The sequence below is a fragment of the Cebidichthys violaceus genome, unplaced genomic scaffold (assembly GCF_023349555.1).
Source record: "Cebidichthys violaceus isolate CVI_PGR_0920_01 unplaced genomic scaffold, fCebVio1.0.p SCAF_4, whole genome shotgun sequence".
Taxonomy (NCBI): domain Eukaryota; kingdom Metazoa; phylum Chordata; class Actinopteri; order Perciformes; family Stichaeidae; genus Cebidichthys; species Cebidichthys violaceus.
The window spans coordinates 16318165-16344877 of NW_027176594.1; the positions used below are offsets into that span (position 1 = coordinate 16318165).

The window sequence follows — 26713 nt, forward strand, 5'->3', positions numbered from 1 at the left end:
ATGGGATGGTTGCAGAATCACCTTAGCAACACCAAGTAATTGCACCACAGTAGTGAAAATTACAACAAGTAATTTTTAGCAAAAGGATACATTAGGGATGTGACAGAGATTATGAATTATGAACTGCTGTTACTGTTTTGTGAACGGGAATCTAACAAAGACTTTCAATCACTTAAAGGTGCCATGTGTAGGCTTTGTCGCCGTCTAGTGGTGAGGTGGTAGATTGCAACCAAATGAAACATTTCCTGTGTGCCAAGTGTGTGGGGAAACTACGGTGACTGACAAAGAGGACCCCCTCTTTATGTGAATATAAACGGTTCATTCTAAGGTAAAGAAAACACAACAACTTCTATTTTCATGTGATTATCCACTTGAGAAAATGTACTTATTAATATTGTATTCAATTTCTGCCAATGGGTTTTCCTAAATGCTACACACTCGCCCTTTAATATAATATTGTAAGTAAAAAACAAACAAAAAAACATCCAGCAGTTGAGTCTCTTGAATTCAGCACTTCCCTTTAAATAAAAATGAGAGGAAACGGTTAACATTCTTCAATTACATTTTTTTGGTTCACCGAATCCATCGACAGTCACTTATATGGGATCTCAGTTTGTAATGTGTACTGCACACTAATGCATACAATAGTGGACGAGCTGTACATTCCACAAAAAATGGCAGCGTTTCATGAACATCTTGGTAACAGCATGAAGGATTGAGACTCCCATTGGTTTGAAATGATGCATAATGGATAAAGCAGAGAACGGCGAACCCAACTGCAAATCAAGCAAACTGCAGCGATAAAGGGAAGAAGTGAATGGTATTTCAGGGCCATGGATTGAGCTGCTCATCAGTCATATGATATAGGAGTGGCAGGATTATTGTCATTTAAGTGGGGGACACCTAGTGGTCAGTTAATGCTGCTAAACACTGTTCACAAGACATCACTTGCTTTTTATTTGCACATATTGCCTTGTCCAAACTTCAACTTTAAGTTCGACACCTGTTGTTTCTGAATATCACATTCGCTCTGGAAATCAGGAGGTAAAATGTGAAAATAAAGGCAAAAGGAAAGGGGATGAAAAGAGGCAGCGAAAAGAGAACTCTGAAATTCCGGGAGAAGCACACATTTAACTTATACCATAAAATAAAATGGTCTTGACTTGGCACCTGGCAGCAAATGTTCCCTGGATCTTTGGCGCTCCTAGGGATCTTTTTTCCTGTTTTTCACCTGGCTGTCTTTCAAATACACACACACATTAGACATGTGTTCATTTCATCAATTTGTACAAATAAAATAAGAAAAACATTGTAACTAGTGGCAATGCTTAGACACCCTATGGAGCCATGCATAGATAAACGCTGTCCTCTTCGGGGTCATTTAACAGCGGTTCTCTGGCTCCACCTTGTGGTCACATGAAGAAAGCGCAACAACAAATGAAGCGGGGTGCCTCCGTTTTGCCCAGACTGATTCTCCGCCAAGTTGAGCTACACGTCAGTAGGGAACCGGTACTGGTGACTGGACGTGTGCAGCGCGCGTCAGGCGGTTCCCGGATGCACCGGACAGAAACATGGAACGGGTGGTGGTGGAAGTGCCGATCAACAACGGTGAGACACATTGCCACCTCCACGTCTAACGCGCCCTTTCGACCACTTATATTAACGTCTCCTAAACGGCGTTTGGTGCTTCTCTCGCGTCGCGCGCACACGCTCCTCCTCCTCCTCCTCTGACGCGTGGTTCGGCTCTGACCGCGCTGCTGTAGCCTCTGTAGGTGCTACTAGAGCTCCACAGGCCATTTGTGTCTCGTTTCCGTACGTATAGGTTGTTGGAGCTGCGGGCTGCCGGCTTCTTGCACTTGTGCACAACACAGTGGAGCACAGCAGTGACGGAGCTGCTGTCATCTGTCAAGCAGCAGTTCTGCAACTGCTGCCTCCACTTTGCACAGGCCCCATTTATTCCCCCTCATTGCATAGATTAGATCACATTAGATTAAACTTTATTGGCATTGCGGCCTACAAGTGCTGAGACAAAGTGATGCACTTCAGCATGTTGTTGTGTGTATATATATATATATATATATATATATATATATATATATATATATATATATATATATATATATATATATATATGCGCACGGTAATAGCCTCTAATAACATGAGTAGACATAAAATAACCCACTGACCCCCATGCTCATCTAATATAGATCAGTTTACTATCACTTGCAGTCTTATTCCAGGAACTGTAATGCTTTTGGTCCAGTGGTAACAGTGTTTCCTAGCTAACAGTGGCTTCAGCACTAACATATGCCCAAGTTGGTCATCTCTTAAGCTTATAATTATAATGATAACAATAATAATGTGATTATGGGTTGTTGTTTCTTAGTTTTCTTTTGAAGAAGGTCAGAGCGATTCTGATGGATTCACTATTCCATTCTATTTCCAACCTCAGGTTTTTCTCTCGCCGGCCACTCCACGACTCCACGAAAACGCCAGGTGCGCTTTTCAGCGCGCCATGACATCATCCTGCTGCGGGAGGTTGTCGCTCAGAACCCCTTTGCCTCCAAAGAGCCAGGTTAGTCCTGTTCTTAAAGGGCCAATCCAACCTGAACACACTCAAATACTGTTCAGATGCAGAGAGCTGCAGTTCCTGCATGACAAATGCAGACGTGTCAAAATATTTCCAGTGGAGCTACAGTGACATTCAACACAGAAATAACTCTAAATCTATCTAAAACGTGAATAGCAACTTTACAATTTGTTACTGAAACAGTACGGTTTCCTTTTGCGCTGCCGTTTTGTAAAGACATTCAACAATCGTACAAGAAGAAATCTATCACACAACGAGCAGAGAGACCAATAAAAAAAAGGGAAAACACAATGTGCTGTAAAGAAGAGACAGTTGAACACACACACACACACCTGTGTATTCGTGAGCAACGGCCTATTACATTCCCATGTGTGTGCACTCATTCATCGTCATCAGGACGGCTCTGGGCCCGTGTGGGGGAGATCATTACTGCGGCGCTCCAAGATGAAAACTTTGAGGTGGATGCCAGGAGGTGTAGGGAGAGGACCATGCTGCTGCTGGACTACTACAAGAAACAAGACTTTCCCAGTCTGCGCAGGTTGGTTTAGTCACCAGGAGCAAACTGTGTTGTTTCCTGAGGAAATTACCGGATGTGCTCGGCATTACCCTAGAAGTTGAATGTGTGTGTGTGTGTGTGTGTGTGTGTGTGTGCTTTTGCTGTGCTCAGATTTGGAACGGAGAGGTTGTACGCCCAAAAGGAAGATCTGCTCCACGAGGTGTTGGAGCTGGAGGCTGAGAAGGGGCTCCTGGCCATCGGCGAGAACACAAAGTACCAGGTTGGTGTCGTGTTACGAGAAAGAAGAGGAGGTAGACTTAACTGACGCCACCAGCACCAGAACTTTATCCTAACAGAGGCCGTTTTAGTGCCACTGAGCTGGTTTAGAGGGACAGATTGAGCGTATTAGTTGCAGCCTATCACATAGCTTCATGCTGCAATTTCTTTATTTTGTCAACAGCAGTACCTCTGAGTTACAGACATGTTATTGGCCGAAGATTAAACTAAAGTCTATGATTCGTCACAACTGAGAATACATGAAAATATCAACCTGTTTATGGCATAAGTGTCTTCTTTTCCTGGCTTTACATTACAGTATGGTGATGTAATCTTCTGAACGTTCTCGCTGTTTTATTATTTGGCATTACCAACTTCATTACATCACATTATTGATGATTATTTATCAAAAATATAATTTTTAAAATGACAAAAGTCACAATATCATTGTTGAGGTATTCGGTCAAAAATATTGTGATATTTAATTTGATCCTTTTGCCAGCCCTACATGTAGACCAGTGGATAAATAGCCCCTTGTCAATGGTCTAGTGGTCTGTATTGCCTGAGATGAGATACATTATACAATATGTTTTTAGCTTACCTTGCACAATACACCTTCACATCTGTGATCTATAACTTTGAAACTCATTCCACAATTTGTTATTAGGTGTCAGGATGGCCATTATCTCATTACACCTGGAGCTGATGCACCTTTTTTTCAGTTCTAACACTTCATTGGAACTGAGGCTGGCCAGAAAAATTGGAAATCCAACTCAGGAGATATTTTTAGGCTCCCTGTAGCCACTTCTCTTTTCTTCCTCTTTGTCCCATTGACTGACAAGATCATTTAGATTCTATATTTGCCTACTGCTTATACACTACCACTACCGCGGTTACTGCTGCTACAACTATTATTATTGTTGTGGAAGTCATGTATATATAATCTTGTCCTTATCTTTGTTAGGATGATGAACTGAGAAAGCGAGCCATGGAAGAACTAACTCTACCAGAACAGGACAAACCAAACATCACCATCACACAAACACCCAGTGCAGGTAAAAACTCACTCAGAACACGGGGGCGTGACGAGAGTCGACAGTCACCTGATAGTTGATAGTTAAAAGAACATTTATTCATTGTTGCCTCCAAGGTAATTCCCTCTCAATCGTTTCATCTGGCTGAGAGACAAATCGCATCTTGTTTAATCATTAGAGAATGCTTAAAGAGTAACTGCTCACAAAGTGTTTTTTAAGCTATAAACTAAATTATATGACCGTATACTGTAATGAAATTCATCAATGCTGGTGTTAATATTGTCATTTCCAACCAAATCTGTAAACAGCAGCATTTCATTGTCGGAAAATGGCTCAAAACACCCTCTTATCAGCACATTACAACATCTGGAGAATCAGTTAATGACTGATTATCTGGCGACAGCAATGGGCTTTCCAACGATGTGACAAGAGTGTGTGGATTTTTCTGTGCTTTATGTGCAGCGGGTGAACTTAGGCTCAGACCTGTGCTACATCCACGCAAATACGTAGTCGTTTTAAGTATTAATGTATTCTTTAATCATGAAAGGTTGTGCTTGATACTTAAGATCTTCCTCTATAATCTTCCTCTATATACTCAAACAGACAAATTTCGTGAAAAAAAACAACCTTTTATTTTTCTTAATTACAATTTTGCAGGTCTTGCTCTATCTATCTCTTTCTCACACACATCAAATTTACTTTAAAAATGTACACTTACAAATCAAAGTTTACTAGATTATGGGTCAAGACATTTTGTTTTCACACTCGTAGCTCTGCCGGTGGCTAAAGTCTCTGTCACACTGGAGAGCATTTATGCTTTTGTTTGTTTACAGTTTCTTTGAACTTCACAATACTTGTGCAGAACGAAATAAGCATTGATTAGAGAAGGACAGTGCTCAGTTTTGTGTCTGTCGCCCTCGTCAAAGCGGCAAACCGTGATTTCAAACGTCTGCTTCATAGGGCTGATAACGCCGCTGGACACGATGCTCGCAAATTGCTCCAATAACAGCTTGCTTCTTGTGCATGTAGGCAGCAGTAGAATTATAAAATGCAAAATGTAACTGCACAACAGCTGCCAATATAGACAACAAGGTCAGCAACGCTTGTCATCCGTTATCCATGTTGAATCAACCACTGGTAGTCGATCGGTACTCAAGGCTGTTGTTGTTGGTTTTCTTCCGGCGACGTGACGAATCAGGGAAGGACACGTCTTGACTGCTAAGACCCAATCAAGTAGCGAACGCGGATGTCTACGTCATTGTTTTTAAAAGGTCCCCAGTTTCCGCTTCCACACTACAACACAAACCCAGATTATTTAAATAACACAGAGTCGGTAGCATTTTCTAATACCTTTTGGGGGTTTTAAAACTCCGGAATAGTGTGGACGCTGCTGTAAACGTAGCAGAAGATATCCGTTTTAAAGCGAAAATGTAGTAGTGTGGATGAAGCCTAAGTGAAATGTAGAAGTCAACAGGGGAGTGAGTGTTCCTACTCAAGATACAGACTTTGCTGAAGCATAGTCTTAATCCTTTGACCCTCCATTTCAAGTTCAAGCGCTTGTGTAAGGAAGTAGTTGCCCTTTCCTTGGATGTTGCTCTGTAGCTGACTGTTTCTTTTCAGAAAATGGTACATTGTTACATAATTACTGTCACAGCAGAACCAGAAGATGGCCACGAGGAAATGGCAGAGCTTTCAGCGGCGCCCACAGCCAAAAGGCCCTGCCAGTGCTGCTGCCAGACCTACTCTGAGATTCTCAGCTTCCTGGAGAAACGCTCGGAGGCGGAGCAACGGCTACGAGAGGAGGAGCTTGCGCTGCGCCGGGAGGAGCTGGAGATTCAAAGGAGTAAGATTTTCAGAGAGTAAAGTAGTGTGATTTTGAATTCAATGTGGTTATTTTATCTTCCAAAGTGGATTTTGCTTGTAATGCATGTAATTTTGCATATAATTGAGCATTTGTCACAGGTAATATGACATTAATTGTAACTAAAATGTGCCTGTGTAACCGCTAATACGTTGGCTCTAACAACATTATTTTCATCCTTTACAAAATTCTCATGGAATTTGCATAAAAGTTAGCCTGATAATCATTCTGACATTTAATTTTAAAAATCTGTGATGTGGATAGAGATCTGGAACCAGGCTAAACTAAGGTAATAAAAGGAAATAGGAGCCATTATTTTAAGAATTAATATGTTATTCATCAGTGAAGTAATTCATGAAAATGTGACAGATTTGGGCAGTTACAAATGTCAGCTTAAAAAGACCAAAGTTGTCTTTAAACTGTTATGCTGTCATCATCCTCAAGGGCCATTGAACTAAAGATTTAATTTCCACTTTTTTTATTCCCAGGTAAGATCACTCTGGAGAGGGAACGTCTGGGAGCTGAGAGAAAAGAAAGGGAACGGAGATTTGAGCTGGAGAGTCAAGAGAGGCAGGTCATCTTGGACCTGCTAAAAGAAAAGGTGCTGAAAGGCTGAAGATCTGCATCACCTGCATCTAATGCCATCTTCTAAAAGAAGTCAAAGCATGAAATATGAGGGAAGAAAATATAGTTGACCGCTTAAACGGGGAAGGAAACCGAGGAAACAGGAAGTGAAAAGATCAATGGCCATTGCCAGGCCATTGTAAATTAAGCAAACAAATGTAGGGCAGTAAAGTTGAGGGCGTCCACATTTATGCAGGCATATACTTTATGTGTGTCTGGTGCACAAAGCACCAGAAAAAGACATGAACTTGCGGACAGTGTTTAAAAGCTGCAATATGTGCATAAACCAGCTGCACATAGCTGACCCATGTAGATCCCAATAGACACTTCCTGACTTGTATTCCTCATGGCACGGTCTGCATGAGGATTTAAAAGCACTGCAACTGCTGGAGTGTCACCTAAGAGGTGGAATGCACCAAAGGGTGTGGTGCTGTGTCTTAGTGTGGCGGTCCACCGAGCCATTGCTGGCAGACAGGATCACCTTGTTTTCATGAGTTCTGTTCACTCCGTATTCTTTTCTGGTGCAGGTATGAAAGAAATCAAGGAACAGCTGTTTATTCAAGCAGTTCACATCAAAGCTATGGTGCAGCTCAAGCTTTTGAGCTTTTAATGACTTTAATCATGCTTTATGCAGCTACGTTTTTTTTCCAATTTGAAGACCTTTTTATTAAAGTAGAAGTAAAACTATATTTTACTGACTGTGAATTGACTGGTAGGCACTTTTGTACTGCAAATACTACAAGGCATTTAGTGGCTGTCCACATTCTGTAGATTATACAGAAACAACTTTTTTTAATGTTCTCAGTTTGATTTGTCATGCAGGTATAGTTAACTGCCATTGGTTGCATAAACATGGCATTCATGACAGCAGCTCCTTTTATTACATGTTCCACTGTTTTATTAGATGACACTTGCTACTGGACCTCTGTATATTTTTCATTAAAAAATGCTATTTTTCTTCATGTCCACATAACATTGCCTACATTATATAAAATGTAAGCACAGAAAATAAAAATAAAAATTACATGAAAATAAAAAAAGTACCGTGTGACATTCCTATTTATCAAATATCTACGTTCTTGAACTTGCTACAACTTGTGGTTGCACATCACTACAGTTGGCATTACAGCATGATGTGGGTCAACTTTCTGCCTCATCTAATTTTTCATTGGTAATGTACCAATAATGTGACAGCTACCGCATATCAAATCATTATATAACAATGCTAAAGGTGCAATTCGGCATAATAAGCTCTCTTGCTGATAAATAAAGTAAAAATGTAATGCAAGATTAACCCAGTATTTTACACTGCGTTATTACAACTTTTACTGTAGTTAATCATGAACAGCCTACTTCTTTCTCCACTGTAGTCCCTAAACCAAAGGATTGTCTAACTGCTCTAACTAACTACAGCTGACAGTATATTTAGGACAACACAAAATTTCCAAAACCACCCACAACATTGTTTTCGGTCATTGCGCTTTAATTTGAGGTCATAACAAATCCCACGCACTGATTGGTCAAAGATATATCTCACACGCCCACTGTTGTTTTGATCTGATATCTGATTGGTTCAGTTTTAAGTCCCTCCCTCGGGTTATCCACCCAATGAACGTGTGCTCGTGGCGTTTTCGCCCTTGCTGCGACCGCATTGCTACAAAGTTTACAGTCGCCACATTTGAATGCTAGCAGCGGAGTTTAGAAGTTATTACACTGTAGCAGCGCCCGAGACCGTTTTTTTGGTCCATTTCTGCTCGTCTTGATGCTAACACGAACCGGGGTTTGTGTTCTGGAGACGGGAAAGAGTCAGAGACCCGCATGGAAACAGCGCCCAGCTTTCCATCTGCTGTCGATTTACTGGTAGAACGGGGGTTTTGTGGTGCTGGTCGATGTGACCAGCGTTGCATGTGGAGCATGTGCGCTCTCTTGGTTTAGTTTATATATAGTGTGGCGTTGCACAGCTTCAGCTAGGTTTGTTTTTTTACTACAGAAACATGCGTCTAAACCACCCATAGTTTAGATTTCAGCGTGTAAACAGCTCTACCGGACGGGTTTCTTTTTTTGGGAGGGGGGGGAAACGTAACCAAACACCACATTGGTTTCTCGAAACAACATGCCTATTAGGCGTTTTGGGGGTCACAGGTCTCTGGTCTCTCAATCCCCAAAGCTGTCGTACGGTTTCGCGAAAATGAACGTCTCAAAAAGTGGCTACCGTGTTTTTTCCGCCAACTCCACCACCGCCTGCACCGAGCTTGCCAAGAAGATCACAGAGTAAGTAGACTTAGTGATACCATCACGATTGATGACATTTTATGTCTGCTAATGTTGAGGAATGGCCTGTCTATGTGTTACCTGCCATGTCCCTGACGGTACACCTGGGAGTCATGGCTGCTGGTGACCTGAGGCCAGTGGGTGTGTATTGTTTTTGAATGTAATGCTGTTTTAATTGGGCCACACACACACACACATATATATATATATATATATATATATATATATATATATATATATATATATATATATATATATATATATATATATATATACATATATACACACACACACACACACACACACACACACACACACACACTGGGCATAGTGTGGAAATCGAAGGGTAGGTCTGAAGTCTGAACTAGCAGTAATAGCAGCAGTAAAATAATTATTGTCTGTACTAAGGAAAGAACACTTTTGCATTGCAAGACAACTCATTCCTACATGGGTGCGTGTGTTGTCATATCGCAAAACCAGATGGCTTATCTACATTTCTTTGTCCAATCTCTTACATGCATTTCACTTGAGTCTTGTCACTTGCCACAACTTTTAGCATCAATACTTCATTTGTGATCAGTTTGCACATCATTTTCACATGATGTAAAAACTTGCTGTGAAACCACCTTTTTAAAAGTTGGTGGGTTCTGATGGCCTAATTGCTGTTTCAGTGGCCTTTCTCAGCCTGAAAATAATCTGAATTTACACATTTCTTTCCATGAATTCCACTGAATGTTTGCATGAAAATACTTGCAATAATATTGGAATATTTCAGTTAAAAGAAAATCAGCCAGCTTCTTTCTGGCATAGTTAGGCTCCTTTTGAGTCTAAAAATTTTCCCATCCATTTTAATCATTGTTTACTTTTAATAGTATCATCTCAGATTACCAGTAACGCCACCCGATGCACAATGCTATATGGTGAAGATGAAAGATTTCTCCTCTCAGATTGTGTCCAATGTGGGGTTTTGTCTTCCGGGTGTTGGTGTGGGAAAATGGAAAGACCTGTCAATGAGAATCATTATGATGAAAGGAGCACACTGTGCAGATACTGCTCTGTTAAGGGAGGAAGCAGGTCATGGATAATGTGCGCAGGATGTTTGCTGTGGCAGCCAGGCATCTTTTTAAGAGGCAATTACTCGCGTGGCCTTTAAACCAGGGAAGCTAGGAAAGATGCATCCGAATGATACGAAAGTAAAAACAAGAGGCCGCTGTCATTGCAGGGCAAACACAGTTTTTAATGATACCATTAATTATGGACCGGTTTCATTTACGGTCCAGGGCCCTGCTATTGTGCAATGGCTGTTGACACGTCAAAGATATCGGAAAAATAATTAATTTGATCAATTTCATGTTTATCCTGCTCTGACATGCCGAAATGGCTGCTTTGAAAAGGGCGTGGGACGTATTCCGTTTGTATTCCTAAATAATAACACCGACCCGGGTCTTTGGAAACACCAATATCTTCTCTTGTCCTTGTTCTCTTGTTGGCCTACTGAAATCGGGGAGCAGCCATGTGTCTCTCCCCCCCCTCCAGACTTGTCAGACAGCCAAGCAGAGGTTGCATTGCTCGCCCAGAGAAAAAGAGCTCCCAGCTCTTTCTCACTTTTCACTGTTTGGCAACACTGCGGAACATTATTCGGGAGATTATGTTGCCATCCCGGAGCCGAGTGGAGTGTTTCTTGCGGAACAAAGGTTAAATAACAATGTGTGCACACGGAAAATGTTAATGAACATTACACTGAATGGTCACTCTGGGGTGCATGTGGGGACAAGGTTGTGTGTAAATACCCCCCCCCCCCCCCCTTCTTGACCTTAAGTCATCCTTATTTTCAAGGCCATGTAAATTCCTCGCAGAATAGAACTCTTTCGAAGCAATTCACACGAAAACACATCAAGGAAATAATCTCTGACTGTTTTTTTATTTGTCTGCTTAATTAGTCATCATGAATGAAAGGTGTTGTATCACAAATTGGAATAAGGTCGTGGGGCAAGGCAGAGAGGCGGAGAGGCCCGTCTCGCCTAGCAGGATCCCGACTGTCACCAAGCCAAGCCGCACTCACGTGCTGCTCCATCAAGTTGATTCTTTTATGGTGACTTGGCACGGTTTGGTTTTGAAATGAACATACGTTTGCGCCTGAGGCACAGCTGTGTTCATGGTGCCTGGGCTTGTTCAGAGTTTGACTTGCTCTACACTGAAAGTCAATATCAACTCGGTCTATGTTGGTGCCAAGTGCTTTATGTGGATGTGTTCTCATCTTTGAAGCCGGTAAGAGATTTACAGTCTTATTACATTGACACGACTTAAATCTATAGGATTCCTTTATGGCTGCCTCATTTCCTCCAAATCACCCCTACTAATAAATCCCCCGCACGGCACCAGGGGAGGCGTTTAAGAAGTCGTAGCATGTGAAGTTTGCATGTCATAGCTAGCGTAGTTTGAAAAGTTATCCAACAATTATTTGAATTATTCATTAGTCTGCCAATTGTTTTACTTTTATTTATAAATGTATTGTTTGGTCAATTAAATGTCTTCCTCAGATTCCAAGTTGATGTCTTTGAATGTCTTGTTGAAGTGAAAGCCTAAACCCCAACATGCAATAATAAGAAACCGAGTACCAAAATAGTTGCGGATTATTTTTCCGTCAATAGACGAATGCTACAAATGACTTCAAAAATTCTTGATTATCATAATGATCATAGTTTAATTTTCTTCAGCGATTCGTATTAGGCCTTTTTGGGTTTGGTTGGTCCAATAAGCTGCTGGTCACAATAATAAGAACAAGTAGATCAGTACTTGCTTGAACATTTACACACTTCAGTGAATGGGACACATTACGGTTCGTGTCTTTAACACTGTTTGTTCTTTCACAGACGCTTGGGTGTGGAGTTGGGCAAGTCGTTGGTTTATCAAGAGCCAAATAGAGGTAAGGCTGAAAAATACCCTCATCTCCCTCATTTCCACAAAGAACGTCTTAGATTGAAGAGCTGCGGGTTTGGGTCGTCTCACTTGACTTTGCGCTTGAAACTACAATGTGTTTTTGTTTGTGTTTCAGAGACTCGAGTGGACGTGAAAGAGTCCGTCCGTGGACAAGACATCTTCATCATTCAGACCATTCCCAGGTGAGACAGAAGGACGCTCTTGATGGCTTAATGGTCTATATCAACAAATAATCATATCACTATAATGAATTGTCAGCCATGAACTCCACATGAGCTTTTCAGCCTTTTGTCCGGCCCATCAGTTAAATATTTGGTCAGCTCTCATCAGCCTCGGTTCCAGCAGCAGCTGTGCATGAAATAACAGACTGACAAATTCATCAACTTAACGACGAGGAAAACGGAACATCTAGCAAACTACAGTCCCAGATATTTTTTTTGGGAGTTGGTTAACTAGGACATCTGTCACCAAGTAGCCGACAAAAGCAGCTTTTAATGTGTTTATTTTCCTAATTACCACACTTTATTTATATATGAAAATACCATTCCCTAATGGCAGTCCCATGCGTATTACCCAAATCTGCATCCCCTTGTAGTTTTACATGGTTAAAGCATAAACAGATGACAAATGACTTGATAAGGGTTTAAGTATTAACTTGATTGTATTCACATGACTACGCGCCTGTGACAAAATAGTGTTTGGGAAAAAAAAAAAAAAAAGATCTCTGCTATTACACGCTCAGTAGCTATGCCAGTAAACAGTCTCAATGCCAGTTTACTTGTCATTACTATGCAAAACATTTCTACTTTATGCCCTCTGGTAAATTTAACTTTTATCATTTAACATTTAAGAATCCTACAGCATCCATTTGCCTGCGAGGTTCAAGTCCAAATGAAGATTACCATTGCAGCATGTGAAACAGTAAAAGCCACACTTACTATGACCCTTTCACTTCTGCCAGTTGAGCCCTCTGTTTGTCCTTGTTAATCAGTTATCTGAAAGATAACCAGAGGCCACATGAGGGGACATCGCATCGTGAGATCTCTGGTTTCAACAAGCTGCCGAGGCCAACGTGGCTACACACGGCCTCCTGTTACACCAGCAGCTCTTCACCTTTCTGAAGAAGTGAAACTCGTTATCAACATAGCAGACATCGTGGTACTCTATCACAATCTCAACACAGATGGATGTTAAAAGTGTCCCGTGAGCAAGGGCTTTCTTCCTGAAAAGAACTTTATATTTAGGTCATGTTTCGCTGTGCAGTTCAGGCTGTGTTTAATTTGTATAACAGCAGCCAGTAACTTTCAAGGGTTTTGGCTTAGGGCTCAGAGGAAAGCCTGGTTAAGGTGGAGTCTAATAACAGGGCGTGTGATAACAATGGAAATAAAAACAAGTTACATAATGCCAGACAGTGTTGACTTTATTGACAGCGTTTTTTTGGATGCCATGTCAACAAACATTAAGCTGCTGATTCGTCAATCCCCATCAGCCCATCAACATATCCATCTATACCCGTCTTGGATCGTCTTTGTGGTCGACCGGTGCCTCAGACTAAATTACGCTCCAGCATAATGATTTTTGCGAGTTGTGAAATCTTATATAATCTCTTGAATTCAATGCGTTTTCTCAGAGATGTCAACACGGCCATCATGGAGCTGCTGGTTATGGCCTACGCCCTGAAGACATCTTGTGCCAAGAACATCATCGGGGTCATCCCCTACTTTCCTTACAGCAAGCAGTGCAAGATGAGGAAGAGGGGATCCATTGTCTGCAAGCTGCTAGCATCCATGTTAGCTAAAGCCGGTATGGACTGTGTTTTGTTATTTCCTTTTGTCATTATGTAGTTATTTACTCAGACGTAAGTTTTATGCCCCTTCCCGACTGTCAAAGACTAGATAATATGTGAGTGTGTCGGGGGGGAACTATCTTTCTGCGTGGTTTGTCCAGTCTTTGTAGGTTTCCAGCTAGTCTTCAGGTCTGTCCCAAGCTTTAGCCGCATATAACAGAGCCACTTGGAGCTGTGTACTTATCAGACAGTGTGCAAGGTAGGGTCGGGCCATATTGCAATTCCCCTACTGACGACGCACGTATGTCTTTGGCGTTTTCAGGGCTAACTCACATCATCACCATGGACCTGCACCAGAAGGAAATCCAGGGCTTCTTCAGCTTCCCGGTTGACAACCTGAGAGCTTCCCCCTTCCTCATCCAGTACATCCAGGAAGAGGTGAGGCTGAGTGACACTGGACACGAGCACAGAGTCACAACAGTGGTAGTGTCCAGCTGTACATCAAAGAATGACGTTTGGCACCAATGTATGGCTAATATTTTATTCGTTTTTTCCTCAGATCCCAGACTACAGGAATGCAATAATTGTTGCAAAGTCCCCTTCAGCTGCCAAGAGGTAACAAGAAAGCCTCAAGTTCCATTCTCAGGGCATCACTCCTCCTGCTGTCACACCGTAGAGTTTCTTTCCATTAGCATCACATTATGATTGTGCTTTTGTCTTTACATATCACCACTTTGTCTTTTGTAGGTGTGTTAAAAGCTTCCGTGCAAACTTCCTGCTGCTCTTTTGTTTTATTTAAAAAAAAAATGTTGGCCCCGTATTCGTTGATTTGCGTTGTTTTGTCAGTTTCTTTGACTCTTGCGTGTCTCCTGTCCGTCTCAGAGCCCAGTCCTACGCTGAGAGGCTGCGACTCGGGCTGGCAGTGATGCACGGGGAGGCCCATCATTCAGAGCTGGACATGGTCGACGGACGAAACTCTCCCCCCTTCTCTCCCCCCTCGTCCCGCACCACCCAAGGACACACCGGCCTGGAGCTGCCATGTAAGACACCCGACACGGCTTCATGACTGATGCTGTATGAAAACAAAGTTGCTTTTTTTTTGTTTGTACCTATTCCCCTGAACCGGCTCTTCTTGGCCCAGTGCCACCCAAGAATGTGCCGTGGGTGTTTGTTTCCACTTATCTTTGTGTTTTTATTGTGCACGCTCAGCCAGGAGCAGTGACGGGGAGAACCTCCAATCGCTCATCATTTATTTTCATCAACAGTTCAATGATGAGTGCAATGTGTGAAATGTCTTCTGGTCAGTCACAAACAGTTTTTTTGTTCATTCATTACAGGGGTCATGCATGCAGCTATAAACTGCAATGCAACTGCATTGTCAGCAGGGATCTTATTCATTGTTAATGGAGTGTTTCCACTGCAGACAGGAAACTTTCCTTCCTCCGTCGTCTTGGCCAAATAAAGAGAAACTGTAACTCCTGACCAGCTCTGCTCTTTTGTTGGGTGACGTGGAGAGCTACATTTCCAACAGGGAGATTAAAGTGCTCGAGTTTCAAGCCGTGTGTTTATCAGACTGTAAGAGAAGCGCTGGGTGCCAAGGCACCTTGACATCTGCTGCTCGTGTGTCTGTAGCCACAGAAATCATTAGCCAGAGTTCAGTTCCTGGATTTGTTAAACATCGCCGATGCTTTTGGATGTTTTTATTTATTTATTTATATATATATATATATATATATATATATATATATATATATATATATATATATATATATATATATACACACACACACACATACAATTTTTTTTTTTTTGTATGTGATCCGAATACCTCCTTAGTGAGGACCAGTTGCAGGGCTGCCTGCAATCGCCAGCTTAAAGCCGGGTTAATGCCCCCGCTGACCCTGCAGTAACACGAGCACGCAGTGTTTCTCGGCACGTTTCAGGTCAGCCCTGCCACAGGCGTCGTCACAGCCAGCTGTGAAATGCTGCAGGCGGTGGCTGACATTGCGCCGTTTTTTTTCTTCCTTTTCCGAATTTATTTCCTTTCCTCTCTTCAGCTGAATTCACCATCCTCCTCCTCCTTCTCCCCCCTCGACTTGGAAATGTGTTTTATGTCAACCGTCTCTTCCTCTTCCCCAGCAGGAGCTGAGTCACACTCGTACATCTCTTTCTCTCTCTCTGCCTTCACACATGCATTGATTACGTCAAGGTCAATTCATGGTACAGAAAGGCTTATTAACCCTAAACACAGCTGCTGCTGCTGCTGCTCCTCCTCTGAAAACAGATGTATACATTGTATATCTAACTGTGCGATAACATTTTCTCTACCATCCTATCTCCCCATCTCCCCCCAACGCAGGCAGCAGACCTCATGCCCCATTTCCTGGGATAGAGCTCCCAAGTATGATGATAATGCTTGAATCTGTTTGCGCTGCCTTTTGACGCCTCCCCTGCATGGAATGACTGAGTTACTGAGGGCTTCCACTTCATTTCACATCAGAACATGCAATAATCAATAAATAATCACAAACACTTGTGCGATAAAGATTAGGCAGCGATGAAGGAGCAGTGAAAACATGGCTCATTATTTTTCAGTCACCCATAGACTGGCGACCCGTCCAGCATCCACTCACCCAATGCCGTCAGTTACTGCTGTGGTAGTTATTACACTGCTGACTTTGTTGCAATGAAAACAAAAGTTACAGCACATCGTGCTAACCTTCATCATTACGTTTTTAAATTGCTGTTATAAAACCAATTAGTGCAGCAAAAGCAAAGCTGCCGCCCTCCACCGCATAGAATCTGAATACTGTACACAAGGATCTCAGCATTTTACTGCACTGCAAGTTCAGATTAATGGATGTCTCTCTCCAGTGCAGCAGCATGTGTAAGCCCATTTTATTTTTGGCCTCTTCCTGCAGCTAAATCAAAGCTGATGTCATCCTTACTGATGTAAGGTATTTCATATCTCATACTGCTGAGGTTTTAAAGGAATTTAGGTCACACATTATTTTTTCTTGGATCTGTTCAACAAGGGGACATATATTTTTATTTTGTATTAAACTCATGTGAGTTTACATCTGGGTCAAACGGGACTTTATACAAAGATTTCACCAGCCTACGCACCATAATGTGGGCCGAGCAGACTTTTCCTAATGGAAACTACTTGAATCATGAGATGAAAATAGTTTTTACCCCCCCCCAAGTGGTGAGGATAAATGTTGGAAGCCCTCAGTCTCATATCCTTTCAGTTGAAATAAAATAAGTTCTTGGGAAATTCCGAATCATTACAGGAGTAAGAAACTGTGACATGGATGATATGACTTATGTTATCTTAGTCGCCACAGATGGATGTAATCCTCAGGCTGCCTAATATTTAAAATATATATGAAAAAAGACCCAGTAGAGACATGAAGCATTAAGTCACCTACTAGATTTAGCCTATGAAATTACATATAATTTGGCACACTAATGATTGTGAACTGGAGATTGTAGTTCATGAATTGCTCAAGTGATGATACCCCTGCCTGATGTTTTTCTGTTTTTGGCATCTGTCTGCTTGATCCTCTTTGAGTTGAGAGCTCAGAAACGGCTTAATTCCAGTTTCTTGGCTTCCCTTTCAACCCTGTAACCATTCGGAAAGTTTTGAATTTTGGTTTTTGCACATATGCCTGGCTGGATGGTCTTGTGGTGGATTTGGGAAGTGACCCCTGAACATGCCTTGCTGTTTGGAAGAAGGTTTTTGGCATGGTCAGGGCCCCGTTGGGACCCTACGATTCAGATGTGGTGGGTTCTAGACCTGGATCGATTATTACTTGAAATCCTAAGAAAGTACTCGAGATATTTTAATATGCCTGTCGGGGTTGAGAGAATTCAATTTGGTTGGATAAGCTCTGTTCTTAACATCAATATTTTAATCTGTAAAAAAAACAAATGGTATTTGATTAGATTATTATTATTATTATTATTATTATTATTATTATTACAAATAATATCGATCCTGGTCTGTGGTTCCTAAAAGAGGCTGTGCTCTACACCCACTTGCCCATTTCCTGCTAAATCAAAAGCATCCACATGCAGTTGCACCATGTAAACCCAAGTCTCAGGTGTGATTTGCTCTCAAAAGCTTGCAGTTATTGGATCGGTGCCGTGGTACATGGAAACTTGCAGGGGTAGAGCGGTCTTGCATGACGTTCGCAGGTTTTTAACCAAATCCCTGCTCACCAAACCCCCCTTGAGTTCGCCTCACCCCAAGAATCTGTTCCTGAATGGGGTTGGTGGACAGACCCCCCCCCCCCCCCCCCCCTTTTATCTTTTTCTGCAAGTAAACGTTCTTTCATCTCATCTGTGTCTTTCAGTGATGATGGCAAAGGAGAAGCCACCAATCACTGTCGTTGGAGATGTAGGAGGCAGAATCGCCATCATTGTTGTAAGAACACAAACTTTAATGTGACTTACTTACAACTATTGTAGCTACTAGTAATTCATTCCTCTTTTTGAAATGGAGGGACATTTGAATTGAAGGGATGCAATTGGAATTGCTTTAATTTTGGGGAAATCCAATGTCATACTGTAAGAGTGGGGCGTTGTTCATTGTGCAAGTTTGTGTGACAGATTATTTTCCATGTGGCGCTTGTTAGTTCTTGTGGAGTTCATTGCTGATGTTTCTCATAAATGCAGTATTTCTGTTGGTTTTTACACTTAATCAGATTCATGTTAGTCATGCCACCTCCCAAAAAAATAGTCTTCTCAGAAATGTCAGCTCCTCCAGCAAACCTAATGTATGTATTTTTCGTTTTTCTTTGATGCCCAACCCCGTGGCCACTTTCCCAGGATGACATCATAGATGATGTGGAGGACTTTGTTGCAGCAGCCGAAATCCTGAAGGAGAGAGGAGCCTACAAGATCTACATCATGGCCACACACGGCCTGCTGTCTGCAGATGCACCAAGAATAATAGAGGAGTCCGCCATCGATGAGGTAAAGTCATGAGTGGATCTCGTCACTGGAGTTAAAAATCAAAGGTGCCATATGTGTCAAAAGGTAGACTTGTGTCTACATTCAGTAAAGTGATCTAATTAATTAGTTTAGTTAGAAACAAAGCATTGTCACAGTTTTATTTGTGCTCTATTTATAAGACTTTTTATACTTTTCATGGTTATCTAGTGCCTCGATAAATGTCTCGGGGAGTTTTGAAGCTAAAGAAAAGACGCCGTCACGCATAATACAAACCTGATGACAGACAGACTTCAACTTAAAGATCCTCATCCAAGCAAATGTAATTGCGCCCGTGGGTGCGTTGGTCTTAAAATGAGGAGTGGTCAGGCAGCAGAAAGCATTGACAAACAAAAAACGTCTCTAAAGTCGATGGCAAAGTATTTTCCTGCTATTTTTAAAAGGCGCGGTATACAGATAGTAAAATGTGCCTACATAGACGGTTATTTTGAGTGACAAAACTTATTGCATTCTGGTGAATTGTTATGCATCAATTTTGGGTGGAATTGTTTGTCTATGTAGGAAAACACAAAATCCTCTGTCACGCACTCAGAGGCTCCCCCCCTCTCTGTTCAAATTTGGCACAAATTCATTTGGATTCAAGGATGAACTCAAGAATTCATATGCTAATTATGACAATTTCACACACACATGACTAAGAGGAAAAAATTATGAAATGATGACATTTTCGACAGACATGGATGTTAACTACAACATGATGGGCTGCGGAGGCTTAACGAATATGACAACTATATCAAAATGTGTCATGATGAGTCCACGAGTGCTGTTTTTACGCCTCGTGTGGACGACACACACACACACACACACACACACACACACACACACACACACACACCCCTCTGTCTGCGCTCGGCCTCTCCTCAGTCCTCTGTGTGTAGATGTAGGCTTCTTCAAGGTTTGCGTGCCGTCTTACCCTAAATAGCGACGTCTTGAGGCTGATGTCTCTCTCAGGCAGTGCTTGGCTGCAAGCCCATTCTGCATCTCTACCGTTTTAACTAGTGAAAGTGGAGTTGGACACGCCCTAAATGCACTTACGCCATGCACTTTAGACCAAGCCCTATGGATGTTTAAATAGGGCCCAAACATTGTGCGATCCTTTACTTATGCCTTGACTTGTGTTGGTTTATGGGACCTTGTTTCCTGAATTCAGCCTCCCATCAACTGTATTGGCAAGATGCGAGTGTGAGGAATGGCTTTGATTACTGGAGAATCCTATGTCATGAGAGTGAGGTTTTAACATTAAATAAATAACTACTCTAACATAATTGGGGGTTTGTTTGTATGCAGAGTTATGTGATAATATCATTTCCATGTGTTGTTTGTAATGCAACCATTATTCCCAGGGTACGTACCGCCTCAAGCAGCCCAACTAATCAAATGCTCATGCTTAAGAGTCTGAGTTTTGAAGTTATAGAAAGCCAAGTTCAGAAAGAGCCCCATAGTTGGTCTGGTCTCTTCTAGCTTGAGAGTTGTAGTGCATCCTGAGAACCTAGACTCAGGGCAGCAAAGTGCCCACAGTCATGAAAAAAAAGTTGACACAAATGCACTAAGGCTGTTGTATTGCGCCTCCAGGTGGTGGTGACCAACACTGTACCTCATGAGGTGCAGAAGCTTCAGTGTCCAAAAATCAAAACCGTGGATGTCAGTATGATTCTGGCTGAGGCCATCCGGCGGACCCACAACGGAGAGTCCATGGCTTATCTGTTCCGCAACATCGCTGTCGACGACTGAGGCAACACACACACACACACTCTAACTCGCATTCCTACACACACACACACACACACACACACACACACACACACACACACACACACACACACACACACACACCGATGACCAAGAATCAAGAAGCTGTTGGTCCTGTTTGTTTTGCTGATAAACATGTCAAGAGATTGGTTATATTCCCTGCATGTGACATATGAAGCAACTCAAATTCTGCTTTATTCCACTGTTGTTACATAGTGGCACTGTACAAACAATACAAACTGTTTCACTTCACTAATACTGTATATGCTTCCTACAATCTAAAAACATAAATAACACAATGTATGGTGCGCAGCCTCTCAGTACGCTGCAGGATTTGGCAAATAAAACAATTCATCTTGGGTGAGTAAATTTCTGTCTTTTTATTTTTTGTTCCCTCATGCAGATTTAAAGTGGCAATTGGCTGGATGTACATAAACAACTGGTTGAATGTAGCACAGTACTATAGGTGGCATTAGTATATGTACAGATTTCATTGTACATTGGAAGTGTGAAGACATTCCTGGAACTGCCAGACGTGTACAGTCAGCGGCTCCACACCTGAACCTAAGCTTTCAGTAGCAGTTTCAGTCACAGCTGAGGCTGCTTGCTTCATGAAGCATGACATTTCCAACTGTAGCGTTCAGCTTCGGTTGGATGAGAATGCTAATGGTAACGCTTGAGCCAAAAAGAGCTCTGCATTGCATGACGTGTTATGTCATTTTACGGTTGCCGTGTATTATACAGCACTTTAACAGAAATACAGTACGACGTCGGACGATTGGTGTAACGCTGGCAGGGTTCCTGGATTTAATGGTAGCAATGGGCCTTGATTTATTGTTTTCTTATTTTTTAATAAATCCTGCTTATGTGAGACGTGATCCAACACAAAAGGTAAACTAAACTAGTTTCATAATAGATAAAATGTCTTTAAAGTTTGATGCACAAAAGGTGACCAATGCTGCCCATGATTCTCTGTGGGTATACAGTATATAATCCCTGTTAATCAACCTTTAAATTACTTTTTGGGTAATGATCATTTTCAAATCTAACTTCTGACAGGAATACAATTCAATTAAAGAAACATTCATTGCTACTTTTATTCATGATTTAAATGTGTGCCTTTCGTCTATCTCTCACGTGACATAAGACCCAGGGTAAAAATAGAATAGACAATAGATGAGACATGTTTACTCTTCTGCAGAGACAGGAAAAAAAAAAGCCTTACTACGTTGCTGACATTTCATCACACTCACACACTCACAATAATAATCTTGCTGTGTTCTGTCCAGAACCCTGAACTTGTTCTAAACGCCTCAGAGTCGCTTTAATCTGCTGAGGAGCTTTGACCAAGTCCAGGGGTGAAGACATCTGAGAAAACGAATCACGACCGAATGAATGGCTTCCCCCAGCGCGGCCAAACTCTGACCACTTAACAGCTAATAAAAGTAATACTAAAAGTAAAGGTAGTGTACGTGAAATGACTGTCCAGAAATCCTCAAACGTCCACCGGAGACACAAGTTAAAGAAGAACTCAGCGGTACGAGATGACAAGTCCACACACCTGCATGTCTGAAGCTGCTAGGCCTCCTTCCCTTTGCAAATGAACAAGAACTGAGTGCGGAAGACTGTTTTAAATGTGTCCTGAAAGAGGAACTGCCCGCAAACGTTTACTCGGCCACTTCCTCAAATAGAAAACAGGAAACTTGTTTCAGTCTAATCTGATGGCGTGGAGCGCGTGTGTCCGCTCGGCAGGTTTTGTCGAGGGGGAACCGTGCACAGCTATTTCAGGAACTGCACCATAACCCGTTTTGTCAACCTGTTAAACAGAATTGCTGCTGAACTATTTCAATTAAAGGTTTTTTTTATTTTTATTTTACCAAACTTTTACTGCTGTCTCTTCAGGCCCGGAGCCAGCAGAGGTTACACTGCCACCTTAATTGAGATGTCACACGTAACAAGTGCTTGTGATATTGTCCAGGCAAGTTTCTTCTGCTTACTTTACGGAAAGTCTGTTTTATGGTTTGGAAAAGTCTCTGACAGACAATCGAGTTTGTGTACATGCTGTCCATCAATCCAACCACTCCACACTGGTGATGGACAGTAACATCGGCTCACATTTATTTTGTTATCTTAACACTAATGAGAATATTTTGAATACTGAAGTTAAAAACCATTTATAACCTGACCTACACTGAGAGGGTCGTCCGGTAACCGCAAGGTTGGTGGTTCGATCCTTGGCTGCTACGTGTCCCTGAGCAAGACACTGAACCCCTAATCGCTCCCCGGGCGCTTCTCAGCAACCCACTGCTCCCAACATGCTAGGGATGCAGAGGTTCAATTTCATAAATATTTGTTTCAGTGGATGTAATGTGCTTTTGTCATCAGCAGATGGCGACAGAGATCTGATAATGTATATTGCAGACGGTTGAGAAATGTAAAGCTCAGACTCTTGAGCTCAGTCCACTTTACACATGAATTTTCTAGTTTGGGTCATTTATTTCAATAACGAATACGTTGAACCCTGAACAAAACCCTGAATAATTTCCGTTGTACCTTTTGTCTTATTTGACACATTTTAAGACAAAATAAATTAGTTGGAACCCTAACCCACAATTAGTCGGTATTCACGGTTCTGTAATATGTGCATTAACACATAGATGCTTCTAATGTACTTTTCTGTGCATTTTACAGTCAGTTTTATCGTCCTATTCTTACCCTTTCTACCTGAAAGGACCTCAGAATATCGGTGGCCTTCAGAAATCAGTTTGTTCTGTTCTTAGTGGATTAGGATACGACTCAGGACTACTCCTGCTTCAAATGTACATTTGACCAGATAGCAGTCAAAATGACAGCAGTCCTATAATACACTACTATATTCTGTAGCTATGAAACCCATTTGTTTCTGTATATTGTCATTCATTGGTGCACTGACACGGTTTCCTTAAAGAAACTAAATGTTCATGTGTGATTGATTTACGTTTCATAACCTGCCTCCTTTACATAACTGTTCACTGCAATGAATTCATAACCTAAACCTCTATAAACAATTTCACACAACAAATTTCTCTTTTTTTGTGCTTATCTTTTATTACACAGTTAGATCCACATTCCACTTACATTTGTCAAAGAAACAGCAATATAACATTTGTCAGAATATGCCATTGTAAAAAATAAATCCAGATTATGAACAAGAAAAAACACCCTAAAACATCATTTTTTAATGGTCATTTAAAAATGACAAGTGCATCAACAGTTTACATTTGCATTTCACCACTTTTAAAAAAACAAAACAATATCACGCCCAATGGCAAATTGGAATTGAATACAAAAAAATGTAAACATCATGATGTGCTACATACACTGAATTATTAAATTGAAACAATTCACATGAGACATACAACTGTACCGCAACATGTTTACACACTTCCCCTCAGTAAACAGTCTGTTAGCAACGGTCCAAATCTCGATGTAAGTGAACAGTTACATTTAAAATATAAAAGGTATACATTGATCTAAACACCAGCAGCATGTCACCAAATAAGCAGCAACAACATTACATTGAGTGAACAACTGAGTAATTAATGCAGTGTCCTTTTTTTTTTTTTCTTTCTTTCCCACTGGCAGTCTGTTCAGGTCAAGTCTTAATACCATTCACCTCCTCAGTTTCTGTTCCTCTCAGTTTTTGAATCCTGAAGTGTCCTCTGCTGGTCCAGAATCCCTTATCTCAATCACTTAACGCCCCCGCGGACTTAAGTCCAGGCTTTTCTCTTCAATCTCTTTCTCCGAGTGCTCTCATCTCTTGTCCCTTCGTGAGACAAACCAACACTCCTCCTCCTCCTGTCCATCATTAGGACAGAATACAGCTGTTGGTCTTGTTCATGGGCGGACGGAAGTCCGTGTCTTTTGGAAAGGTCTCCCTGCGTCTACGCAGCGCCGGGCTGAGGCGGCTGGGAAGGTTTGCCTGCTGCAGGAGCTCCTTGAAGACCTCCACCACGTTGGCGTTGTCCTTCGCCGACGCCTCCAGGTAACTGTTGTTCCAGTCCTGCTCCACGGTCGACAGCACGTCCTTATTGGACACCTGGCGCTCCTGCTCCCGGTCCGACTTGTTCCCCACCACCACGATCGGTGTGTTCTTGTCCTCCTTGATCTCCAGGATCTCATCTCGGAGGCTCTTGACGGCCTCCAGTGACTCGGGGTCATCCAGGGCGTACACCAGTGCGAAGGCGTCGCTGTTTTGGATGGAGAGCTTGCGCATGGCCGGGAAGGAGTAGCTGCCGCTGGTGTCCAGGATCTCCACTGTGATCTTGACCCCACCGATGTCGTACTCCTTGCTGTGCAGCTCCTCCACTGTGCGCCGGTGTTTGGGCTCAAACGTGTCTTGGAGGAAGCGCTGGATCAGGGCCGTCTTGCCCACTCCTGCTGCCCCCAGAAAGACTAGTCGCACCTGCGTCTTCTCCTTAACCTCCAGAGACATGCTGCTTTTTTTTTTGTGGAGGGGATTTTTTTTTTTTGCCAAAATCAGAAAAAGGAAATGTCCCAAAAACGATCTCAGTCGACTCACTTCCTCAGCGGTTACAACAGCTGCTATAAAACTGACACTGCAATTGACAACACCTGTCACTGACTTCAACCTTTCTAAATAGTTTTCCTTGAATATCTCCCTTACAGCAGTTTCTTGTGAGTCCCCATCTTGAGCTTCCTTTCTTGCTTTGTTTCACTTGCTCGTTTTTCTTCTTTTTTTTTTAAACTGGTTGTTCTCTTGTCAAAGCTCCTTTTTAAAATTGCTCATCGGATGCTCCTGCGTGTTCTGGTCCCCACAGCTGCCTTTTATGCCTGTTTTGGTGAGAGTGCGTCCGTGCCCTCGTGCAGCTGCAACCAATCAGCAGAGGGCAGCCTGTTGCAGTGTAACATCCAGGCAACCAATGATGAAAGAGTATGTAAATCAGCGTACGCGGCCAATTCAGGAGGAGAAAGGAGTTGATATCTAAACGGCAGGCGGGAGCGTGGAAAGCATGAGGAAACAAAGACATAGAGACAAATGTCAGGAGATCCTTTACTGCTTCTATTTAGATTGTCTTGCTGCACTACTTACAGAGTCAAATCCATCCTGCTCTCGTGGTTGATTAATACATCCTGTGGTTCCTCTTTATGAGACGGGATCGTTCTAAAAATACACAAACCTTTGTGAGGCTACACTATGTGTCATACATTCTTATAATTACAGCTCTGAGATCCCTTTGTATGATATGTTTGGCCTGTTCTGCAACCAATTGTTAAGACTGCACTAAATACACTGACGGTGCCCGGAATGATAACCGGCACATACGGTGAGTAAATATATTCAATTTGTATTTATTTACTTCTTTCGTTGATGTGCTATGAAGGAGAACAACCACCTGCAAAGTATGGGTAGTAAAACTGTGCATCCTGCTCTGGTCACAGGTGTGGAGAGATGATTAAACAGACGGTGGTGTAGTCTCATCATGTTTGGGTTATTTTTATGGTCAGTTTCGTAAACGCATCACAGATTTCTATAATCGTTTCTATATTTCTATACTCACTGTGCACAATGAGAGGCAGTTCTAACACTTGGCTCTACGCTGTATAGAAACTCTGCTAAGGCAAATAAATGTATTTGCATCTTTCAACAACAAGGCAATTCCAAAGTGCTTTACATAAGACATCAAATGGCATGCAAGAAACACAATAAGCTGAAATTCAATAAAACCGAATAAACTGAGATAGAAATCTCAGTGCAAAATATGAATGGAGAGTTTCATATTTGATTTAATAAAAGGTTGTGGCACACAGAACGGTTCTAAGACTATATTCTAAGTTATCTACTTAGTTAGCTACTAAGTTACTACTGAGTTTATTCCAGGTGTGTGGTGCATAAAAAGTAAATGCTGATTCTCTATGTTTTGTCTCTGGATGATCTAAAAGGTTTGGTTGGTTTACATAGTGGCCGATCAGAAATGGGTTTTTAAACCAGTAGCATTTTAAAATTAATTCTTACTTGATTCTTTCCACATCTTTGCTCGTAGTGTTGACTCGCAGAAACAAAGTCATG

The 26713-nt window shown here is 41.9% G+C and overlaps 2 protein-coding genes and 1 pseudogene across 4 annotated transcripts; 2 read left to right on the top strand and 1 right to left on the bottom strand.

The window, feature by feature from the left end:
• Positions 1 to 1494: 1494 nt before the first annotated feature.
• Positions 1495 to 7880, top strand: si:dkey-45d16.4 (capping protein inhibiting regulator of actin dynamics). Of its 2 annotated transcripts, none has more exons than XM_068727461.1 (7): positions 1495 to 1608; positions 2453 to 2575; positions 2987 to 3128; positions 3258 to 3366; positions 4327 to 4417; positions 6051 to 6239; positions 6746 to 7880. In XM_068727461.1, exons 1-7 carry the CDS (start codon positions 1572 to 1574, stop codon positions 6871 to 6873), a joined length of 819 nt encoding a protein of 272 aa, XP_068583562.1. In that variant the 5' UTR covers positions 1495 to 1571; the 3' UTR covers positions 6874 to 7880. The 2 variants fall into 2 exon arrangements, with proteins under 2 accessions (XP_068583562.1, XP_068583563.1); XM_068727462.1 differs by having other exon boundaries at positions 6054 to 6239.
• A 629-nt stretch (positions 7881 to 8509) lies between these two features.
• Positions 8510 to 21012, top strand: LOC137884910 (phosphoribosyl pyrophosphate synthase-associated protein 1-like). Of its 2 annotated transcripts, XM_068727003.1 has the most exons (11): positions 8510 to 9152; positions 12026 to 12078; positions 12208 to 12274; positions 13723 to 13895; positions 14201 to 14316; positions 14438 to 14493; positions 14761 to 14918; positions 16238 to 16279; positions 18237 to 18307; positions 18712 to 18858; positions 20467 to 21012. In XM_068727003.1, exons 1-11 carry the CDS (start codon positions 8995 to 8997, stop codon positions 20623 to 20625), a joined length of 1200 nt encoding a protein of 399 aa, XP_068583104.1. In that variant the 5' UTR covers positions 8510 to 8994; the 3' UTR covers positions 20626 to 21012. The 2 variants fall into 2 exon arrangements, with proteins under 2 accessions (XP_068583104.1, XP_068583105.1); XM_068727004.1 differs by lacking the exon at positions 16238 to 16279 and having other exon boundaries at positions 8511 to 9152.
• A 2710-nt stretch (positions 21013 to 23722) lies between these two features.
• LOC137885465 (GTP-binding protein Rhes pseudogene) lies at positions 23723 to 25597 on the bottom strand (annotated as a pseudogene).
• Positions 25598 to 26713: the final 1116 nt, after the last annotated feature.

Bases quoted from the DNA above. Each gene is read 5' to 3' on its own strand.
- si:dkey-45d16.4 (XM_068727461.1), top strand. From the start codon at position 1,572: ATGGAACGGGTGGTGGTGGAAGTGCCGATCAACAACG. The intron at 4,418-6,050 runs GTAAAAACTCAC...TTACTGTCACAG, and splicing joins CACACAAACACCCAGTGCAG to CAGAACCAGAAGATGGCCAC. The intron at 6,240-6,745 runs GTAAGATTTTCA...TTTTATTCCCAG, and splicing joins GGAGCTGGAGATTCAAAGGA to GTAAGATCACTCTGGAGAGG.
- LOC137884910 (XM_068727003.1), top strand. From the start codon at position 8,995: ATGCCTATTAGGCGTTTTGGGGGTCACAGGTCTCTGGTCTCTCAATCC. The intron at 13,896-14,200 runs GTATGGACTGTG...TGGCGTTTTCAG, and splicing joins ATCCATGTTAGCTAAAGCCG to GGCTAACTCACATCATCACC. The intron at 18,308-18,711 runs GTAAGAACACAA...CCACTTTCCCAG, and splicing joins GCAGAATCGCCATCATTGTT to GATGACATCATAGATGATGT.